We start from the raw sequence: 22,560 nt of genomic DNA, 5'->3' as shown, positions 1-22,560 counted from the left end.
TCTTTTTCCTTCGTTGGTGCTTTTCCAAGGTTGTTTGGCAATTTTTCACTCCTTTGTGGTCTATGTGGGTGGACGTTAATTAACTTTTTTGCTAGGACATTATTTTTGGGTTTTTTAAAAACAAATCCATGTACCCTCTAGATGCTTGATAAATTTTGGTCAACTTTTTCTACAAAAGTGATTTCATATATTTGGGCATGTTGTTGGCTTCTATAAACAAATCATAGTTTCTCTCATTCTTTTGTGGGTTTGTGAACAATTCAATACAACAAAAGAAGAGGTCCACCAACCTATTGAGGGCTATTTGAAGGTCAAGTTTAGGCAGTGTGCTAGTGAATGGAACTTTCATACACAATGTGTTGTTCCTAAAGAATGTGTTAATGATCCAAAAGGTAGCAACACCATATATAAGGGTTGTGATATCTCCAAGTGTGGGGACTATGATGATATTCCTAAATCTCCTTTTTTTAGCGGTGGATTAGAAAGTGCGCGTGTTACATTATTCAAGACTTGGCTGATAAGATTATTGATGTTATTAAAGTTAAAGAGAATATTGAAAAGACTAAGAAAAAAAGAAATGAATAGTTTTTATACTAGCTATACCTTATTTTGTTATTTCAACTTTTAGACCTATGATAATGTTGTCTTTATTTGGATATAAAACTACTACTATTATGTAATCATTACTTATGGAGCATCATGGTTATGATAGGTCTTATTGTTAAAACAAGGTAGATAATTACAAATGAAAGCTCTTAAATGAGTATGCAAATCTATTTTTTTGCAAATCTATTTTTTCTTGAGACAACATTAGATTAATCATTATAAGATTATGTGGAAGTGTATATCAATAAATAGAAATCAACAAACCATATAATTACAACACATAACATAGGATGTACACGAAGAAACCCTTATGAAAAAAACCTCTATCAAAGAGAGGCTCATGTATGTATTAATCTTCAATAAAAAATTACATATGCAACACTTCTCTCTTCAATTAGATAGCAGTCTAGTAGCAACTATATACCTACAAATAACCTATAAAAGTTCTATTATCTTATGCTTTCAATTTATAGAACAACGGGAGAGAAATCCACAAATGGTTTCCCAAAATAATGAATTACCAAAACCATGGTTTCATGCAAAAACCACACCTCGCGTAAAGGGCATCTTCTAAGACTAGTAGATTGATAATATTACCCTCTTAGGCGGATGAGAGATAGTATTATTTAACTATTTTCATGATTAACTTTGGATATTATTTGTAGTGGCATTCATGAAGGAGATGGTGGATGATGGTGGTGGTATTATAGACATCTATGTTTCATTACTACTCCACATGGCACACCTCCCAAGAACGAACTCACATGGTACCCACCCAATAAATGCAAAGATGCTCCACTCTCTCTTCTAGCAACTAGAATTGTGAAAGTGGTGTAAATGTCATTATTTCAACTTATACCAACTCCTTCATGAATGTCACTACAAATAATATCCAAAGTCAATCATGAGAATAATTAAATAATACTCTCTCATCCACCTAAGAGGGTATCCATTACCATCTCCAAATTATTTAGAGACATGGTAGACGTTGTATGTTAGGATTGCAACTAAATATCACGTTATCCTACGAATTGAAGGTTGGTGCATCCTTGGTTGGAATTGCTTTAGATTTTGTTGTTTTAGTCCTATGATGATACTCTAATGGTTTTTTAGTCTTCTATGCTTGGTATCTTTGATGCTCTTTAAACTATATTGTACATATTACAATATTGAAAAAACTAAACGTAAAGGGATGTAGTACTTATATATGAGAACTATAATGAAGAATAAAAACCCAATGCAACATGAAATTTCATTTTTCTTGGTACTAAATACTATCCCTCTATCTAGGAATTTTCCTAGAGAACATGGCTTTTTAAATCTTTATGGATAAACGAAACTTATCATGGAAGTGATATGTAATCCACAAGAATGAATGTATCTACCAACTGATATGACCAATTTCACTATGATCTCTATTCTTCATTGACCATTAAGGACTAATAATAATTAAAATAACATTAGAAAAAACACAAAAGCACAAATCATAGAAATGATCAAAAGCATCACTCAAATGTGCCAAAATTATTAAATGCAAATTTATATTATTTTTAATGCTCTAAAGTGAATTGTTCTTAGAATAATGCTCCTTGTAATGTATTAGATTTTCAATGAATAATCAATGATAAATGAATGTACATTTAATACCATAGTATATAAAGTAATTATGCAATATGTCCATACGGCTCATAACAATGAGCGGAATAGGCAACAGTTGGCAAACATTTGAATTTTGAACTTTTAAATTTCAAGGTCAATTCCTCATGGTGCAAGATCCATCATGTATGCCATGGGATTGGCTTCAAACCCAAAAAAAAGAGTGCTAACATCAAGATGGGTAATGAATTTATAGGTGTAAGTGCTTGCATACATATAACATGAATTTATAGGTGCAAGTGCTTGCATACATATAACAATGGTAGGTTTATACAATAAGGATGGGATAATAATCAAATGCATGGGAATGAATGTAGAATAGTTGAAAAAATACAAAATGAACACAACTTTGCACAAGAGGATCATCTGTTACTATGTAAATTGTATTGTGTCATTTCATTAAAATGGACCCAAAACTAAATGATAACGGACTTTGACATGCAAATTTCATCATTACAATGATAAATCTGAAATATAAAAAATATAACCTAAAACATTATAATTAAAGTTAACGTATGTCTAAAATCCCATGCACCGTATAAATCCTCATCATGTAGCTTTCGAAGTTCAATCCTTGGCGAGACGGAGCCACAAAAGGCTTCATGGATGTAGTATTTTGCGCAAGAAGATATAGGATTTCATATCATCTTTGGCACGGCTCGAAAGATACTACTAATGTTAGCCTTTTTACTTTTCAATCATTGAGTCCACTAAAAATAATGTTTAATAACTGTAGCTTGCAATCCCAAATCCTCTAGAGACCCCTTTCAAAACGCAATTTGATGTTCCCCAAGATACTGTCATTTTATATATAATTATCCACATTAGAAGATCAAAAGGTATTGTCATTTTATATATAATTATCCACATTAGAAGATCAAAAGATGTTGTCATTTTATATATAATTATCCAGAATAGATGATACAATGAAAGCTAGTGATTTTGTAAATGACTACATATTAGACTATATTTTCTACTGAAAAAAAGCACAGTGAGAAGCACTCGAACTTATTAGATCATAGCTCTTGTATTTTCTTTACCATTGTAGGAGCTAAATCCTTCATTACATTTTAACTTCCTTAGAGACCAAACTTTTATCGATCTCCTTGAATCTCAATTGTTGATCCTGAAAATTTTCTTAGCACAAAATTTCCCAAAAGCATGAACTACCCATGACATTCAAAATAGGATAAGTCATTGTGTGTATACGATTTTATTAGGCATATGAAATTTCAATTCTCTTTGTTGAATCTTGGAATACTTTTGTTGTTAACTCAGGGTGTCTTCATCCATGTAAAGTGGGTCAGATTTAAATTCCCTCCACAGCTACGCATACTCTGCTCGATATTTAATTAATCACCAATAGCCCTTGAGAATTAACATATGTCTATAGAAACACGCATTGGTTTATCAAGTAAAACTTGATGGTGTGACAATTATACTACGTGAAATAGCCAAGGCTCATCGCAGCATGCTTTGTTGAAAGTTGAAACAACGTGCAACTGCATTACTAATACGGTCATCTTTATACTTTTGTAAGAACCCCCTTTGCATTTTGAAAATGTTGTTTTTGCATATGGTGGCATATGTATCTACCTGGATAGAGAATGCTGAATAGATCTCTATAGTTTGGAGCAGTTCTCATATCAGCAAGCTTGTAAACTCATCTAAATTGCTTTCCCTCGAACACATTTAAAATTAAATATTAAGCTCATATTCATAACGCTCCTCTTGCATTGCAAAAGATTCCTAAACTCGGAAAAGCCGGACTACAAATTTGATCAGAGTTCATCACAATATGCCAGTAGACAAGAAGCCAAAACCTGAGCATAACATCTTACTAGAAATACGGGCTGCAGTGCTAATATTGAAAGGCCCTCAACTTATATGCTTAGTGCAAAACCAATGCCCACAGAAATTATGCACCTTCAAATAGGCCTACGTATTGTGGTGTGTGGTAAATGTAAACTTATGACACGCGTTATGTCCAAAAGGCAAACTTATTGTTTCCAACCATCACTTTGTTCAGGCCATAACTGACATGGCCTATTTGAAGAATACTTGAATCTGTGATCAGACCACATTTGAGATACTCCACATGTAGAATCAATGTTACTGCCTTCCCTTGTTTTGTGCTCTGAAGAAGGGGATTGCAGTGAGGAGAAAACTGGATAGTTTTGGTAGTAAGTGCTCTGACTGTTGTAAATTATATGATGAGAATTCAACATAGGAGAGATGCGACTTGGGCTATCATTTGGAATGAAGTGTGTTCCAACTCGATCGGAAGATTGTGGAAACAAAACTCTTCCAACCTTCGCTTCATGAATCGCATTAACATTGCTACTATCATTAGCAACATGATTGGCAAATACTTCTCTTCCATCACCAGTAACATGAAGATTCTGCATTTGATGGTTTACATTCCACAATTCCTATACAAAAGCAGATACCAAAAATTGAAGTGAGATGCTCAAGAATAACTTCTTTAAGCAAAATAACTCAATAAGTAAGATTTGAATTACCCTTCGGAGCTGTGCATCTGCTGTGAAAGGTTGAGTTTCTCCTGGTGTATAATAAGCTAACCCACCATAGCCTTCATTCCAGCCACAATTTAAGCCTTGAGTTTTACTGTTGTCATGCATGGGATCCACACAAACTGTATCATGAGAACAGCAATCTTGATAACAAGTTTCTGCAGAGCATTGCTGGCTTCTCTGTCCCATGTGATTTCCTGCTCTCCTTGCCAACAATGCTGAGGGAGTATGTAGATGAGAAACCATCTCAAATGAGCTGTGATGCTCCTGCCTCATTGTGCAAATTCCTTTTGCAGCTTCTGTAGGAGGAACTTTTGAATTCCTAGACAATGGACCATCAGATTGATTCATGCCCCTAACATCAGGACTTCCATATTCAACAGATCGGGGATCAGCTCCTCTCAAAAGACCACTATGGATCTGAGAACTCCTATGATTGTTGGAACTTTGCAGCTTCAGTAAGTCACAATTCCAATTTCTTGGAGATGTTACATAAGTCTTCTCAAAACTTGTACTGTGTGTAAGACTTTGTGGTGGAGGTAAGCATTGTGGATATCTTCCAGAAATTGGAGCTGGGGATATTTTCCTTAGCACAGGGCTTCCAGGGGGGATAATCCAGTCCTCTATTGTTATCCCTTGCTTGGTAGCCAGTTCCTGTATCTGTTTGTGATTCAAACCAGAACTTCCAAGCAAAGTCCATAAATTACTTTGTGTTTCTCTTTGGTTATGTATTATTTGATCACGTACTGCTATTTGAAATTGAAGTTCTGTGTTTGTCATGCCCTGCATTTTGTTTTAGAAAATGTCATTTTAAAGTCCAGTTATCAATCAAATGCAAAGCATATATGGGTTATCCAAAGATTTAGGTTTTCTTACCAGTAGCCTACAGTTATCAATCAAACGCAAAGAAAATATGGGTTATCCAAAGATTTAGGTTTCCTTACCAGTAGCCTATACTGTCTAAGAATACGCAGGTACGTTTTGTTTCCATTGTTATCAATAGCTTCATCAATCAATTTTTGAAGCTTGCTGCGGTGGGCCTCATTTATCTCAATTTCCTACAGTACCAGGAAAAGAGGGAAGGATGAAACATCTAGATCTACACAAATATTGTGCATGAACTCTGCTTCCTTGTTAAAATTCCAATCCAGTTGAAAGTTTGTGCAAAGACAATTAGAAATAATTTAATAAATACCTTATGATAGTTAGCTCCTGCTTCATCATTATCCCGGATGTTGTCAAGAATAACCTGTCTCCTAGCGCCTAAGGCCTGTACAATTCTCCCTTCTTTTTCAATAGCCTGCATTAACAGTGTTGCTTTGCAGTTATCATTCAATAAAACAAATAATCGACATTTAGACTCATTCCAAGCTTATAAATTTATCTACATCTGTTATTGAAGTTTAGTCCACGGGGTTGTGATCAATTGGTAGGAAGACATGGTTTTCATGTTGAAGACCAAGGTTTAAATCTCCCCAAGGACATCATAGTACCAAAATGACATGCTGAAGCAGTAGACCTGCTTCAGTTGAAAGTGTATGCAGTAGGCCTGCAGGTGACTAGAGAATGAAATAGTGATGCCACACAGAAGGAGATAGGAGGTGCAAGATTGAGAGTATTTGGTAGGCCCGCGAGTGCTGATAATGGAGCATCAGGAGGATGCCCTACAAGAGGAGATAGGAAGTGCGAAATTGAGAGTAAGTGGTGGGCCCAAAGTGATGATAATGGAACATAATAAGGATGCTGTACATGAGGGGATATGAGGTGGTGCAACATTGAGACTATGTGGTAGGCCTACAAGTGATGCTGGTAGACGAAGGAGCAATTACAAGGATGCCCTATAGGAGGAGATATGAGAAAGAGAAGGTGTTAACAGTTAAAGCCATAGGAGCACCACAGGAAGAGTAAGAGATTATTACTACAGTGGTATCCCTAGCTAGTAGAGAGTTAGATCCCATGGACAAACCCTCACAATTCAGGGGTGGGGGACCCAGTAGAAGTTGTAGCTCAAATACCTGTTGTTTTGCAATAATATCATCAAGATGTTGTAGTTCAATCCGATTACGTAAGTTAATGTCCTCCAGTTCAAATAAAGCTTTCTGAAGATTTATACGTTCTTCAATATTCTCATTAGTATCACGGCTCAATTCATCCAACCAAGATAGCTCATCATCAACTGTTTTCTCAGCTGGTCTGATACTCAATTGAGATTCCTTCTCTGCTAGTTCCTTCCTTAGTTGGCACACTTCAACCTGCATTTTCCATCTAGTGATAAGCAACCAAAAAAACAACCTTCCACTTGAAACATTCAAAAGATGCAATTCAGCTTTCAGCATTAACTTTTTTCTTTTAGGTTGCTGTACCTGAAGATTGTCGATCATGCGCTGGTAATCTGCAACATGACTATCAACAGTGCCAATGTTTTTCTGCAGAAGGAAGAGCTTCATGTTTACATCTACCTTTCCAATTTTGTGCTTAAGTATAAATTCATTATATTGATGAAAACACAAAGAATTCAGAACCAGTTCCAAGGCTCCTAATAGAGAAAGCATTACGTTGTAAATTGTAAGTTGCACCTATGTAGCAAGTTACTTGTTGGCGTTTGACTCTAGATTAGAGATGCAGAAAATGAATAATATAAAAATAAGTTACCTGTATATGTGTCTTAATCTCTTTAGCTCTATCAGCATACTTCAAGGTGTTGATGGTGTGGTGATACTGATCATCAGCAGGTGATACAGTGGCAATCATAATAGTACGAGAGTTCCCACTAAGACCATCCTTCAAAATTCTTGTCAGCTTGCTGCAATTTATCTTGGCTGTTAGTTTCATCACTGCTGTTAAGGGTCCTTTTTATAAAAGTTTTGAGCATTTGAATCAAATACCTATTGCGGTAGGGAACATATGCAAGACCCTTCTTCTGCTGCTTTCCTAAAGCATTAATGCATGTTGCCAAAGCAAGGAGAGAACGATTAATATTTGCTCCATCTCTGAGCTTCTGCCCAGCATTGTTTGTTTCTGAAGCTCTTTCACTGCATGATTGAGATGAGTAAAAGCTTTAGAAAATAAGACATAATGAAACTACTAAGTCAAAGCAACCGGACATGATAAAAGAGTGAATATATAAAAAAATATGGACAGAATACACATGTTCCATAAGGACTGAAATACTCAATATTAAATCAAACAAGGTCCAACCAAAGTTCACCTGCCAGCAAGATCGACTAAAGCAAGCTTGCCACGCAAAACTTGTGATCGATATTGATTCTTCTGTTGCCTTTTGACAGTGATTTCTAAAACAGCATGTGACCTGACATTGACATTCCAGGGGTAAGACATTACCTAATCCTCATTACTAACAATTGTTCACCTAAATAAAGATGTTTTCTACAAGTTGTACACACCAATGTTTAGGAAGCATTACATTACAACAACAAAAAATAAATCAGAATGCAGCTCACCGTGAAGATGTGGCATTTGCCTCTGTGCTCTCTGTTTTCCGTCGACTGTTGCCCACATTTAGTAGCTCAAATATTTTGTCAGCCGAATTGACCTTTTCATGGAAAGAAACACAGTCAAGCATGAAGCTTACTAATAATCAGACATTTTGTGAAAAAAATGAAAAATATTATTATATTAAGTTTGTAAAAAGATATACCACAAGATTGGTTCATGATAAAATGATTCTGTGATTTATGTTTTTTGCAGCTCTGGGTTTCAAAATTCAAATGGATAAACTTAGATTGTAAATTAATTACAGGTACATTGTTTCTAGAAAACTTCAGAAACTCTAAGGATGCTGGGAAAGTGAACAATTCAGGGTAAGCCATATGCATTCTTCAATTTTCAACTTGACGCTCTGCCTATGCTCCATTAAATTGTGCCCTCCGGCACTGCTATATCAGAACAATTACAAGTGCAAGTGACAACAGGAATAAGAATTCTACAAAGAAGGTCAGCCATGTGTATATTGTGGAAGTGTCTTAGTTTCCTCCCCAGTGAAAAAGCTGAGAGCATCTGATGGGGAAAGCAGGATACAAAAAACAGATTGCTGGGATTGTCCTTGCTGCATTATGACATTAAAACATTCTGGTGCTCAGCTCAGGCAAAGGAACAAATTGGCAAACTTCAGAATTTGATGCAGCTAGTCATTGGCTCTTGAAAAGATTTGTGAAGAATGATATGCAACCATACTCAATGAGATGGATTCATTGGATCTTGATTTTGGTGGTGCAGCAGATACCAGCAACTGTTTTAAGTGTAAGACTTAGAATCCCACAGTAATCCAAATCTCTTCCCGCTGACACTACTGTAATGTATCAGATACACACCAATAACCAATTTTGCATGTAGCACACAATCCTAAATAGTGTGACAGATGCAAAATCTTTTTTTTAATGAGCTGAAATATCTAATCTTGCTAGGCAACATGAAGTCCCTGGAAACATTGATTATTTAGTGATTAGATTTTTGTTTGACAGTGCATTGTATTGGCATCCTATCAAGCAATTCATGTCTAGCTTCAAGACAGGTTGTTCTGTTCATGTCTCGTATCCACTCTCAGTAGGTGCAGAGATAGTGCATACCGTTTTCTGTGAGATACCATGCATTTGACAGAACATTATATGACATTAGAAAAGGCGGTTAAGGTCACCCTGAGGCTTAAGCAGTCAAGACACTTTTGATCTACACTGTAACCTGGTTGATTCATTTGAGCTACATATTTTGCACAAGAATATGTTGTTCTTTGATTTTCACTTGTGTGTAATACATTTGAAGTTAGAAATTTATTATCACCACAGTTGTAATACCATCCTTTACAGATAACTAATAAGCAAATAATCACACTTGAGGAATGTAATGTCCCCTTCTAAGTGATGTGCATTCAGTGGTCCATTGGCCTATTCTGGAGACCTGTTGGCTAATTGGAAAGGAGAATTAGGGTTTCCAACTTTTGTGGAGTTCTGCACGAGCTTTCTAGGGTTTGTCAAGAGGGAATTCTTCAGTTCTGCTTATGGTTTCCTTCTGGGTTTTCCATGAACTCCAGGGTGGCATAACATGCATTTGTTTCTTTGGTGAAGTCAGAACTTACTATTTTTAGTAAGTTAGGGTTTGGCTGTTTGGTTGATGCAGTTCTACTAAGCTTACCAAGCTCTTTCTCTAGGTGCGAAGATTATGTTTTTCGGAGCAGTATTTCTTGACTTACTATTTTTAGTAAGTGGTTGTGTTGAGCATTTCTATTTTTAGCAGTCTCGGACAAGGTTCTGACTCAGCACAATTCAGTGGTCTTCATCACACAGCTTCATCCTTGATTTTGGTATTAATCAGTATTGGAGTTATAAGTTATTTAATTAAATATTAATTCCTTATCCTAAGGTTTGATATTTAATTATTTTATTACTGATTAATCGTGTTTTGGGTGACTTACGAAAAAGGATAAATATATGCTACTAATATCATTATTTCCCTGAGTCAGGCGGCGCTAAGAATGATTAAACATGTCATGTTCATATTGTTTTAATATTGCAAGTTGTTCACCTAGCAAAAGTTCGAACTTTGCCTAGGGAGTTGGAAATAAGTGGACCGCATTTTGAAGGGACATGTTTAATTAAATTCAAATGTGTTGGGTGCATTGGAGGACATGTAATTTGGGCGAATTTGTGTGCATTTGCATTTGAATTTGGTGGAGCAAGAAGTTATAAAGAAGAGCCTTGGGCTCTCTTTTTGGATCATCTTGAAAATTTGTAATGTTACACTGCCGGTTTGGCGACAGAACTTGAGGCTTCGGAGTGCGTCTCCCTGGTGCTACCCGGTTTCGTACTTGAAATACAGTACCTAGCTGTGCATTGTATTCTCCTACATTCTCAGAGTTTACCATAGACATTTTTGGTGTTGAAGTGATTCTGGAGACTCGCTTGTTTTCCCTGTGGCTGAAGCATATTTTCGATCACACCTCTCTGCTGAAGCGACTGACGGTTATGGGTATCAACTCTATCTACCTTCCCAACACTGGCGATAAACTTTGTAAGTTTATAGCACGTTTGTTGGAGTTTTGAATTTATTATGCCAAATCGAAATTCTTAGGCTAGGCGTGGGTTTTTTGTGTTGCATTGGGATGCATGCAAAATAAAGAAGGGTTTGTTTGGGGTGTGGTTTTGATTGGTTGTCATTGCTTATGATGTACGGTGGGTTTGGGACTAGTTTGAGTTGATTTGGATGTAAAATGAGGGAGTTATGAGTATTTTGGTATTTCTATAGGCTGCTGGTTTGTACTTTCAACCTGCAGATTGGTTGTAACAGAAATTTATATCCTTATTGTAGAAATCTGCATTACTCTCCTCCTTTCATCTCTATTATTGTAAGGTTAGGTAGTAGTACTACTAACCAGTTCTATCTTTGTAACTCTCATCCCACTGAATAAGTGGAAGAGGTTGGCTTGCCGCCTAGTATTCAGCAAATTTGTAATTTTCAGTCCTCCCACTAAATAAGTGGTCGAGTGATAAGTTAATGCAATTGTCCTCCCGCTGAAATATGCGGTTGAGTGATGTCTTGATGCAATGTCCTCCCGCTGAAATATGCGGTAGAGTGATTGAATCTCAGTTTCTTGTCATTTTTCCCTTGTTCGGTTTACCGCCAAGAGTTTGGTTTCTATCCTGCTGGATAAGTAGAAGGGGCTGGCTTGCCGCCCAGGCATTGTAATTTCAGTTGATTGTTGTTGCTAACGATCCCCCAAACACCGTATGCTCTCACCTTCCCAGCTTGGGCTCTCGGTGAACAAAAGGTGGAAGGGTTCCCTTTCAGCAGTTTGGATTATTTCTCTAACCTTAAAGGGTTGTGGTGATTGCTTGTATTTCTTATTGTTAAAAAATCAAAAAAAAAAAAATTACTCGGATATTACAAGGAAACACAAAAACAATAAAGCAAGAAGAATATAGATAACTTTATGAATTTTGGGCTTAGCCATGGAACCTTGTATTTTGTTTTGGGACAATTAAAAAAAAAGGCTGCTTATACATTTGAAGTTCATATAGTTCAGAAAGTGTCTTCAACTGTAGATAAGAATACATAAATATCCTACCAAAAGTAAGGCTCAATATCTGTTTGGCTGATGAAGTTGAGAATCCATATTATCCCAGGGAAATTCATAACAAACCCATTTTTCTCAACCTTGTTAAACAGTTCAGTCTAGCCAGAACAACAGGGGAAATTTCTTTCCTTAGCAGCCTCAGCATAGTTGTTTTACAGCTCTAATATTGTAAGAGAATATATTGAATAGCTCTCTAGACTTTATTAACCTTATTAATTCGGTTAGAGCCACACCTTAGCAATGCTGAATGCACTAGTTCAAATGAAATAACACCAGTGTTTCTCCAGAGTTACAAGGACGAGATAGGGAAACTATGTTTCGGAGATGGCAAAAAATTTCCAGATTTTGGGGACAGTGGGAAGACAGCTATTTATAATAAACAGAAAATAATATTCGAATTTTTATTATACAAATAAATTAAAAATCGTAAAAATACTAAAGCTAAAAGAAGCTGCAATACTATAAAGCATAATAACAATCTACTGATCCATAAGCTATCTGATAGACCAACTATCAGAGACATAGTATGAACACCAAAGCAAGATTTATACTAAGAGATGCCAAAGGCATGTCACATCATGCATTGTACATAGGTACATTGAGAAGCACATTCAAAACCCAGTCATTGAATTGTTACCTCAACAGCTCTTCGCCATTTGTAGAACTACTGGAAATTTGGAATCAACTGTGTCCTGCAACAGAACCCCACCTGAACCCCAACTGATCCATAACAAATCAGGAAATTCAGAACTTATCAGAGGAATCACTTTCAATTGTCCCAGCTCTCAGAAAACACAGCAGAGAGAAACCACCAGTTCCCAAATAGGAGTAATTTTGAAACCACAACAACATCCCCTAATTGCCAGAGCAATTCCCTAACCAGTGGCTGTCTGAAAGTAGTGGTTTTTTTCCCAACATCAACAGATGGAATTTTTAAATTAGCAGTCTGATGTAATTACAAATGAGTAGCTTTGTATTTGAGACCTTATGGTGCACAAGGAGAAATCCCCAGCACTTAATTATGGGCAAAAGGGAGTTGGATTGTCTCAGGGAAGGTAGATTCAAGTTTTGTAGAACATTGAGAATTAGATATGCATTGTCCTTTATGCCATAGACTTGACAGCAGGTATGTAACTGGCTGAAGCAAGGGGCAGATTGTATCCACAATATTAATGATCTCATTGTACTTGTCTAGCTTCTAATAGTAATTCGATAGTAGTGCCATTGCCACTGCCAAAGGTAATTTACCATTTCAAGGGGTTTCCAAGATTAAATTTGCCTGTCTACTTCTCTTTCATAGTATTTTTTCCTTTATGACTGTCATTTATTTTAAATATGTAGTATATAGTCCATTGATTTACTGACTCTTAATTTCTAAAAGCTCATTTTGGTGAAATTCAAGGTCAATTTTGCATCTAAGAAGTTTCTAATCCTTGGGATTTGTGAAAAATCAGAAGCAAGTGCAGGAGTATGGGCATCTCCCAGATATTGTAAGCATGCACACCTTTCCATGGCAATAATGTTATTGTAACATGCAATTTGTTCTACTTTTGTATGGTACAGCAAGCAAAGGGAACTAGCACCACTTGTGTATAGCAAGAAACCATCGTAGCATTGTTGTGCGATGGTTTACACCCCATTGCAACCAATATAACATAGCAAAGGGTTGTTGCATGGAGAGTTTAGCTAGCAATGAAGTTGTAAAAGAGAGTGCACCATTGAGATGATCATGACAGGTTTCCACCCCATGGCAACCAATATAGCATAGCAAAGGGTTGTTGCACAGAGAGTTTAGCTAACAACGAAGTTGTAAAAGAAAGTGCACCATTGAGATGATCATGGCAAGGACTCCAAGGAAACTCCAATTCTTTCGCAATTGCAGGATTCACAGTGTGATAAAACATCATTACCTTCTACTTCATTGTACCCTAACATGGAGCATTGCCTTTGAGTTTGAAGAGGCTGATGGGAATGAGTTTTGTTCCAAGACATATGAAGCATGTGGACACAAAAGTTCCAGAGATGGAGGGAAGAATCCTTCTATATGTCAAGAGATCTTTTGTAGGACCAAAAGCCTCTCTACGAAGGGAGGTGCAATCCATAATGGATTAGGAAAGTCAAAACTTATAAAAAGAAACACTTTCAATAGTTAGAACTCTCATAAACAACTCAAAAAATATGAGAGAGAAAAACTGTCGGTTCCCAACAAAGAGCGGTTTTGTAACAGTTGGTTGTCTGAAAGCGGTGTTTCATCCCAACACCAACAGACAAAATTTGAAACAAGTAGTTCAATGTTTCTTCTTCCAATTCCACTTTTGGACCTCCTAGTAAATGAGGAGGAAATCTCAGCAGTTATTTGTGGACAAGAGAGAGCTAAGACTGTATCAGGGGAGGCAGATTTTAGTGTTGTAGGACATTGAGAAGTAGAAATATATTTTCTATGTGATGGAATTGACTGTAGATATCTAACTAGGTGGAACAAGGGGAAGATTGTATCCATGATATTTTACATCTCATTGTACCTGTCTAGCTTTTAATAATAATTTGATACCAGTGCCACTGCCAAAGCTGGTTTTATCCTTTAGAGGAGTTTTTAGGATAAAATTTGTGTTCACTATCTTTCATAGCATTCTTTAGTTCCTAACTCTCATTTATTTTCAATAAGCAGCCTGTCCATTAATTCATTGGTTCTCAATTTCTACAAACACATTTTGATGAGATTACAGATCACCAACTGGCTACACATCTTGGTCCCTTATTAATCCATGTGATCTCCGTGGGCTCTATATTTCACAATGTTGTTGGACTCTTGTTGTTGCAAGGCATTAAGAACAACAAGATTCTCCACTCTCCTACAGGTACATTGTGATGTCCCCATCAAATTAATACTATTTGGTATTAATTATGAATAAAATGAACTTTCCTTATTTTATATTAGTTCGAATGTTGACTAATATATTATAATAAGAGTTCAATATTTGATTTTTCAATAAAGATTAAAAGTTAAATATTAGTTTGCTTAAATACTTTGCCTAACTATTATTTAATTATTTAATCTTGAGGGAGTTGGTTTTCCTACGGGAATTTTACCCGCTATTGTCTTTTAAATAAGGATTGGCAATAAGGAGAAGCATGGAATTTTATACAAAACAATGCCTGAAGTGAAGATTGATTATATGCGAGGTATCAAAGCATATTAATGATTTCCTTTCGCCAGCCATAACTGGCCTATTGGAACTGTGAACCAAGGAGTAATCTATGACAGGAGTATACGCAAGTTCATACACACAAACTGGAGAGGACTATCAGAAGTTTGGCAGGGAGGCACGCTAATTCCATTCCTCACGGAGACTACCGGTAGCCTAGCGGAAAGGCACACAAATCCTATTCTTTACAATGTGTCACAGAAACCCGATATTGGGTGCAGCTATTAATACGAACTCTTGTTCGTTTCACGTGAGATAGAGACCAGACTTCGGGTGTATTCCCGTCTTGTCCCCGCAGACACGAAGGTCTACAGCGTCCCCAGTGGAGTAGCGGAAGTAACGTAACTAGTGGTGTAGCGGAAGCATCCCTGCCCGTGGTGTAGCGGAGTTGAACTAGCGGGAGTATCATTATCCAGAAAACCCGATATCGGATCTATCTTTGCTTGCCCCTGTAATCACGAAGAACATAACTGTGCGTAGCATATACCGTGGAGAGGCATATTCTAGATTAGTTGTGCATGGCGGATCGTGAAGAAGTGTGATCCAGGTTCATCACATGAACCATTGTTCCGTGGGGCTAAGTGCAGAACGCATTCGTACATGGAAGACCTTCTATTACGCTCAATGGTGCATTCATGAAGACCTCCCGATAGCTGACAGCCACGTGATTGGCATCAACAACCACTGCAACTTCAAAAGGTGCATCATGAATTTTACGATATTGAATGCTGTAAATTATTGTTTAGAAATTGTTATGTTTATTAACAAACGTGCAATGTAATTTGAGACTACACAGGTTATACTTCCAAATGAAATTTGTAGGCCCTCAATGATCAACCAGTTAATTAAATACTACATAAACTGGACATATATATCTATTTGCAGTCAGTCCTAGTAAGGAATTTTACGTAAGTTTGTTTCTCTTAACAAAACCATTGAAACTATATGTCAACAAATTCCCCAGCGGCAAAGAAAGTAAAAACCTATGAGAAGAAGCAAAAGGCAAGTGTAAGCAAAACTCTTGGAGGCCCATATAATCATCAACAATTATCAAGTTTAGTAATTTGATCATAACCTTTGAAGCTTCTTTAGAACCATACATTTTATTGAAGCCTTTCACCTCTCTAAAAAAATATTTTTTTACTTTTTTCTTAGCATATGAATAGAAAAAACTAACAATGGAAACAAGAATGCGTAAAAACAAACTAAATTCTATTCACTTAGAAGTGTCCCATGTTGTCAACAGACTCAACACTAAGTTGAAGATATCTGCAGTGTCCTGCAGGCCTCTAGAATCTAGACACTGCTAGTTTTAGCAATCAGATTAGCAGTATAGAACAGAAAATCAGAATGCAAAGTAAATCATACACTTAACACACATAAACAACACAAGAACAACACAGCAGTACCCTGGGAAAACCTCCCTCTTGGAGGTGAAAAACCTAGCAACAATTCTCAGATCTTGATTAGGCAATAATCAATTGAATTTACAATAAGCTTCACACTTGAAGCTAACAGCACAGTAACCTAGAACATACAAAAGTGATAAATTTATCTCAAGTACTGATGTTGCTGTCACACAAAGGATGACAGACTGAAGTTTGGTTCACTGTCACAGTGATGATATTCGCTGCCTCTACTGTGCATCTAATCAAGTTCGATGTGCCATCAATCAAGTTCGCTGTCTTTAGGTCATGTCTGCTGATCTTCCAATCAAGTTCGCTGACTTCTAATACTGATTCGCTGTCCTTAGGTATGGTCGCTGTCTTCTAAATGAGATTCGCTGATCACTGAAGATAATTTGCTGATTACAGAAGGCAATTCGCTACTTGATGAAGATAGAGGAATTTGCTGAATTGTGTTAGAACAATGAAGTTTACATTACATATATATGTGACACTAGCCCTCCAAATTGCCTTAGGTCGGCCTTGTCAATATTCCCGCCAAGAAGAATAGGTCTAGGTTAAATACAAGTTACATATTCAATAGGTCCCAACCTATTGAATTACAAGTTTCACAATGAATAGGTCTTGCCCCATAACCATTATAAGTTACATAAGTTGAGCGCCCAAATAAGGCCTGCCCTTAACATACACAAGTTACATTGATATCTATTTGGGCCCAGCCCAATTACAAGCTATACAAATTGGGGATCAGCCCTAATTATATCAATACCATTAATTTTAAGGCCAAGGGCCACATTAAAATTAATTGTGCTAGGGATTCGACCTAGCTACATTTCAACAGACACATCCCCTCATTCAGGGACAATTTACGAAAATTGGTATGATGACAAAACACCCCCCTCATCCCAAAAAGGAAAATCCCTCTTTTAATACATTCTGGAGATATTTAACTGTCCCAAACACCTCTCCACCGTACTTGGGACATCAATCATTCCCCCTACCATCAAAAATTTAGAAAGTTTGAAAGAAAAACCTAAATGGCTCTCAATCCAAAGATACACCCAAAACCCTAGCCCATTTGAATTCCATGATTTCAGCATTTGAATTTTGTATCTTTATAATCTACTTTTGCAAGCAAGAAGCCACAAACTGGCTCTCAATCCAAAGATGCACCCAAAACCCTAGCCCATTTGAATTCCATGATTTCAGCATTTGAATTTTGTATCTTTATAATCTACTTTTGCAAGCAAGAAGCCACAAACTGAAAAGAGAGGAAGGTGTAAGCAGTTCAAATCATCAAGTATGTTAATGACTCAATCCATCCATTGTTTTTATTTTCTTTGTTGTGTATAATGTTTGTAACAATTGTTTTTCTATTCATTTTTGTTTACTTACACTCTGCATGTATTGTAAACAATTAGTTCAATCACAATGTGTTTTAATTTTCTCTTGTAGTCAAATAAACTGTTTCTTTCCATTTCAAAACATTAAAAACCTTGTTTGCTATACTTCTATGTTTTAAAATTGTTTTCTTATTCTATTATGCTTGAATGTACTGATTTTTTGCACTTACAATGTGTAAAAAGTCTTGTTACTTTTTGCACTTCTAATGCCCTAAACAGTTTTTAGAACATTGCCAATCCCTTACACTTTAAACGTGCTAAAATGAGCAACAATGAGGACCTTGATTTGGGAGATGAAAGTGGGTTTGACATTGGAGAAACAGATGAGGCCAACAAAACCCATTGACCTATAGTTCAATTGGGAGTATATTGCAATTTGATTGTGCTTTCAATATATTGACACCATATGCCATGGGTATGTATAACAAGAAAACCCCTTTGCACCATTTTGTGGTGTTGTTTGACACTAACAAAGCAACTAATTGGGATAACAGAAATTGTAAATGCAACCTTTGCCTAGACAATTGTAAGGGAAGCGCTAAAAAAGTTAATGCACACTTATTATATACACTTGGTCAAGGGATTGGCCCTTGTGGCAAGCTATCACTTGAGGAGAGGGGTAAGATCAAATTATTAAAGAAGCCATCATTGTACCATCTAACCACTTCCACTAGTATGCCTTCATGGGGAGCTAGACCTCCTATAGTTGTGACATTTGAGCCGAGTGAGGAGGAGCCAAGGGGGAAATAGAAGAGCAAATGTTTAGCATCAACAAATCAATAAACAAAAGCCACAAGTGAACATGCCATGAACAAATAACTCAAAAACATCATCAAAATTGATTGAATTGAGAAATCCCTTTGTGCCATTTTGTAGTTTCATTTGACAATAACAAAGCAACTAGCAACTAATCCATGGGAGAGTAGGCATTGTAAATGAAACATTTACCTAGACAATTGGAAGGGAAGCATTGCAGAAGTTAATGCCCACATCTTACAAATACTTGGTCAAGAAAGTTAACCCTTGTGGCAATCTGTCACTTGAGGAGAGGGTTGAGATGATCAGATCATACAAAGAAGCAATCATTATACCATCTACTACTTCCTCTACGATGTCTATACAAGGAGCTTAATATCCTGCATTTGTGATATTTGAGTGTTGAGAAGCAGAATTAAGATGGATGGATATAGAAGAACATATGCTTAGCATCAACAAAAATCAATTACATAAGGCCATGAGTGTGCATGCCATGAACAATGCACTCAAGAACTTTGACAAAATTTAGTGAGTTAAGAAGGTTGTGACAAACGGAGGTGCAAATTTTCATTTGAAACTAATTCTTCAAACCAGTTGGAGTTTGAGACCTAGTTTGCTTCATACTTCATTCTACTAGATAGTATGCTTGAGTTGTAGAAGCCCTTGCAACTTATGATCATGATGCATGTTATGCCAAATTGAAACTCAATGTTTCTACTACTTGATGTCCATCACTGTCATTAATTCATTATCATCTGTAATGTCCTAAATGCCCTAGTTTTTGCCCTAAAATCACAATCCTAAGTAAAGTAAGAAATGAAATAGAGATATCATTTACCAATTAGATCTTGATTGAGGCCCCTCAATCATGTTGGATACAAAATCCATCTTTCCTATTGTTGGTGTGCGTTTTATCATATACCGAACATTAGAATAGAGCAGAGTTCCCAAACTCGCCACAAGTCAGGCGAGTTTGCCGAGTTGGCGAATCGAGCCAAGCTCGGCGAGTTTTGCTGACTCGGGACTCGGACTCAGCGGGTTTTGGCCATAACTCGTCAGGCGAGTTATGCCAAAACTCGCCGAGTCCGAGCTCCAGGACTCGGCCGACGGCATGTTAAAATTTCAATTTTAAAAAACAAAAAAAATGAAAGCTTTTTGACATGTTTTTTATTAAATTTCTCTTTCATTTAACCCTAAAAGGTCTTCTAATTGCTAGTTGTGAGAAGAAGAGAGGAAAAGTGAGAGAGAGGAAGGAAAACAAGAGGCCATAGGTTTACAACCAGCAGGGAAAAAGAGCATCAAGGAGACCACAAATAACATCGGGGAGGCCATAGGCTTGCATTAAGAGCATCAAGGAGTCCATAGCAAGACTTTTGAACTCATTTGAAAAAGGTAAGTGTTAAACTTTGTAGATTTTGTTGATTTTTTTAGATATGTTAATGGATTTTTTTCATTTGTTTGTTAAATTTTTTATTTTAACAGTTAACTTTCCAAATCTTGAATGTTTTTATTTTTTTAGCTTGACTTCAATGAGAGAAGTAGAATAATAGCAAAGTGCAAACCCTACATTTTTTAAGAAAAATTTTGTAAACATGTATTTACAATTTATTTTTTTTAAAAGTAGGGTTTGCTGATTTTTTCTATTAGTTTATAACTTTATAAAATTTTCTTATTGTAGCAGCCTTCACGTTTAAAAAACATTCATTTTTCACAATGCCTAAAAAGGATGAGGCTTGGAAATATACTAAAGACTTTATTGGCAGACAAAAAAATCAAACAAAATGTTTTTTTTGTAAAGAAATTAATTTTGCCGGCATCAATAGATTTAAATACCATATTGCCGGCATACCTGGCCATGATATTGAGGTATGTAAAAAACAAACTACTGAGGCAAAACGTTTTTGTTATGTCCAATTAGAAATACATGAACAAGAAAAGTTAACTAAGAAGAGGCAATTGGAAGAGTTAAGCACTATTGGCTCCCATGCACCCGCATCCGCATCCGCATCCACATCCGCAGGCTGTGTTGGAGAGGGTTCTTCCATGCCTCCCTTTCATCCTAGTGCTTCTGCTAGTGCTAGTGCTTCTACTTCTACTCCTCCTAGTGGCACTATTACCTTTGGCCCTAGAGTTCGGAAATCCAAGTTGGATAGTTATTTTGTGCCACGCAATACTCCTAGGGCACAACCCTTGCTTGAGAGCATGGGTTGGAACAAGGAGGTTCATGATGCTGCAAGAAAACAAATTTGCAAGTTTTGGTACTTTTGCAACATTCCATTTATTGCAACCAGGTAATTCTTTTTGATTTGATTGCTTTAAGTTTTAAAAAAAAATTATAGTTTGAAGTTGAACTCTACTTTGTCTAATCATAATCTATTTGTGACAGGTCTCCTTATTGGCCAGGCATGGTAGATGCCATAACCATTTGTGGTGCAGGGTTTAAAGCCCCTATTGATGCTGAGTTAAGTGGCCCCCTCTTGTTAGAAATAGTTGAGGATATGAAAGTTGAGCTAGAGGACCACTGACAGTCTTGGAGCCAAAAGGGTTGCACCATCATGACAAATGGTTGGACGGATAGGAGGAATAGAACACTCCTAAATTTTCTTGTTTCCTACGGAGGTGATTGATCATGATTCATTCTAATTTGTACTTCCCGAAATGCATTGAATAAATTAAATTTTGATTTGTTGAAACTCTATTTTCAGGATCCACCATGTTCTTGAAGTCTATTGATGCTTCCTCACATGTGAAAAATGCCACATACTTATGTGAGGCTATTGAAGAAGTCATACAAGAGGTGGGGGAAGAAAATGTGGTGCAGGTGGTGACAGATAATGCAGCAAGTTATGTTGTTGTAGGTAAACTTTGAACTTTTCAAGTCTTGATGGAGAGGCATCTATGATTATTTAAAATTTTCTTAACACATCAAAATTTCTAATTAATTTAAAATTGCTGCAGGTAAACTTTTGATGGAGAGGCATCCGAAAATTTTTTGGTCTCCATGTGTGGCCCATTGCCTTGACCTCATGTTGGAGGATATTGGTAAGCTTGAATGGGTGAAATCAATAGTTGAAAGGGCCAAAAATATCAGCAAGTTTATCTACAATCATGCATTGGTCCTTAGCATTATGAGACAATACACGAGGCAAAAGGAGTTGGCTCGTCCTGGTATCACAAGGTTCGCCTCAAACTTCCTCACACTGAAATCCTTGATGAAATCAAAGGCGGCTTTGAGGCGTATGTTTGTTGGTGAGGAGTGGACTTCTTCATCCTATGTTGCGACCACTGCAGGGATAGATGTGGTAAATTGCATTTTTGATGAGCCAGGTTTTTGGACCCCCTGTGGAGAAATCGTGCAGGTAAATTTATTACAATTTAAAATTTAGTAATTTAATTTTAATTTATTAACATTTTAACTTTGTAATTTTGTTTTTTTTTATTTAATTTGTGACTTAATTGTTTTTGTTTAACATTATGTGTAGGTCACTGAGCCCCTCGTAGTTCTCCTATGAGTTGTTGATGGGGAGAAGCCCTCTATGGGCTATATATATGAGGGTATGGATAGGGCCAAGGAGGCCATTAGGTCCATATATACAAGAGATGAGGATAAGTATGGCCCCATTTGGGAGATTATTGATAGGAGATGGTAGAACGAGCTTCACAGGCCCATCCATGCAGCAGCCTATTACCTCAATCCGGCATTTCGATTCCGTGATGACTTCAAGGCGGATGAGGAGGTTCTTAGTGGCCTGTATACAGTGGTACAAAAGTTGTGTACTGATGGCACGACCTCAAGTACAACACTTTAGCTAGATAAATATAATAATCGAGAAGGGGCAATCTTCGCAAGCAGCATGTGCATAGAGGCTCGGACACAATTGGAGCCAGGTAGAAATATATGTAAAC

General features: G+C 36.7%; 1 protein-coding gene across 1 annotated transcript in view; it reads right to left on the bottom strand.

Annotated features, from left to right (window-relative positions):
• Nucleotides 1-3,978: 3,978 nt before the first annotated feature.
• The window catches only part of LOC131079755 (kinesin-like protein KIN-8B), a 97,573-nt gene continuing 78,991 nt past the window's right edge, over nucleotides 3,979-22,560 (bottom strand). The window contains exons 7-16 of the mRNA XM_058017789.2: nucleotides 8,258-8,349; nucleotides 8,005-8,106; nucleotides 7,682-7,828; nucleotides 7,449-7,599; nucleotides 7,160-7,222; nucleotides 6,812-7,048; nucleotides 5,992-6,096; nucleotides 5,741-5,854; nucleotides 4,785-5,579; nucleotides 3,979-4,694 (exon numbers count right to left, since the gene is read on the bottom strand). Coding sequence (XP_057873772.2) covers nucleotides 4,263-4,694; nucleotides 4,785-5,579; nucleotides 5,741-5,854; nucleotides 5,992-6,096; nucleotides 6,812-7,048; nucleotides 7,160-7,222; nucleotides 7,449-7,599; nucleotides 7,682-7,828; nucleotides 8,005-8,106; nucleotides 8,258-8,349 — 2,238 coding nt within the window. The 3' untranslated portion in view covers nucleotides 3,979-4,262. The remainder of the gene's footprint in view (nucleotides 4,695-4,784; nucleotides 5,580-5,740; nucleotides 5,855-5,991; nucleotides 6,097-6,811; nucleotides 7,049-7,159; nucleotides 7,223-7,448; nucleotides 7,600-7,681; nucleotides 7,829-8,004; nucleotides 8,107-8,257; nucleotides 8,350-22,560) is intronic.

This window comes from Cryptomeria japonica, chromosome 6 (genome assembly GCF_030272615.1).
Source record: "Cryptomeria japonica chromosome 6, Sugi_1.0, whole genome shotgun sequence".
Lineage (NCBI taxonomy): Eukaryota > Viridiplantae > Streptophyta > Pinopsida > Cupressales > Cupressaceae > Cryptomeria > Cryptomeria japonica.
This window is presented reverse-complemented; position numbering and strand designations above follow the sequence as displayed.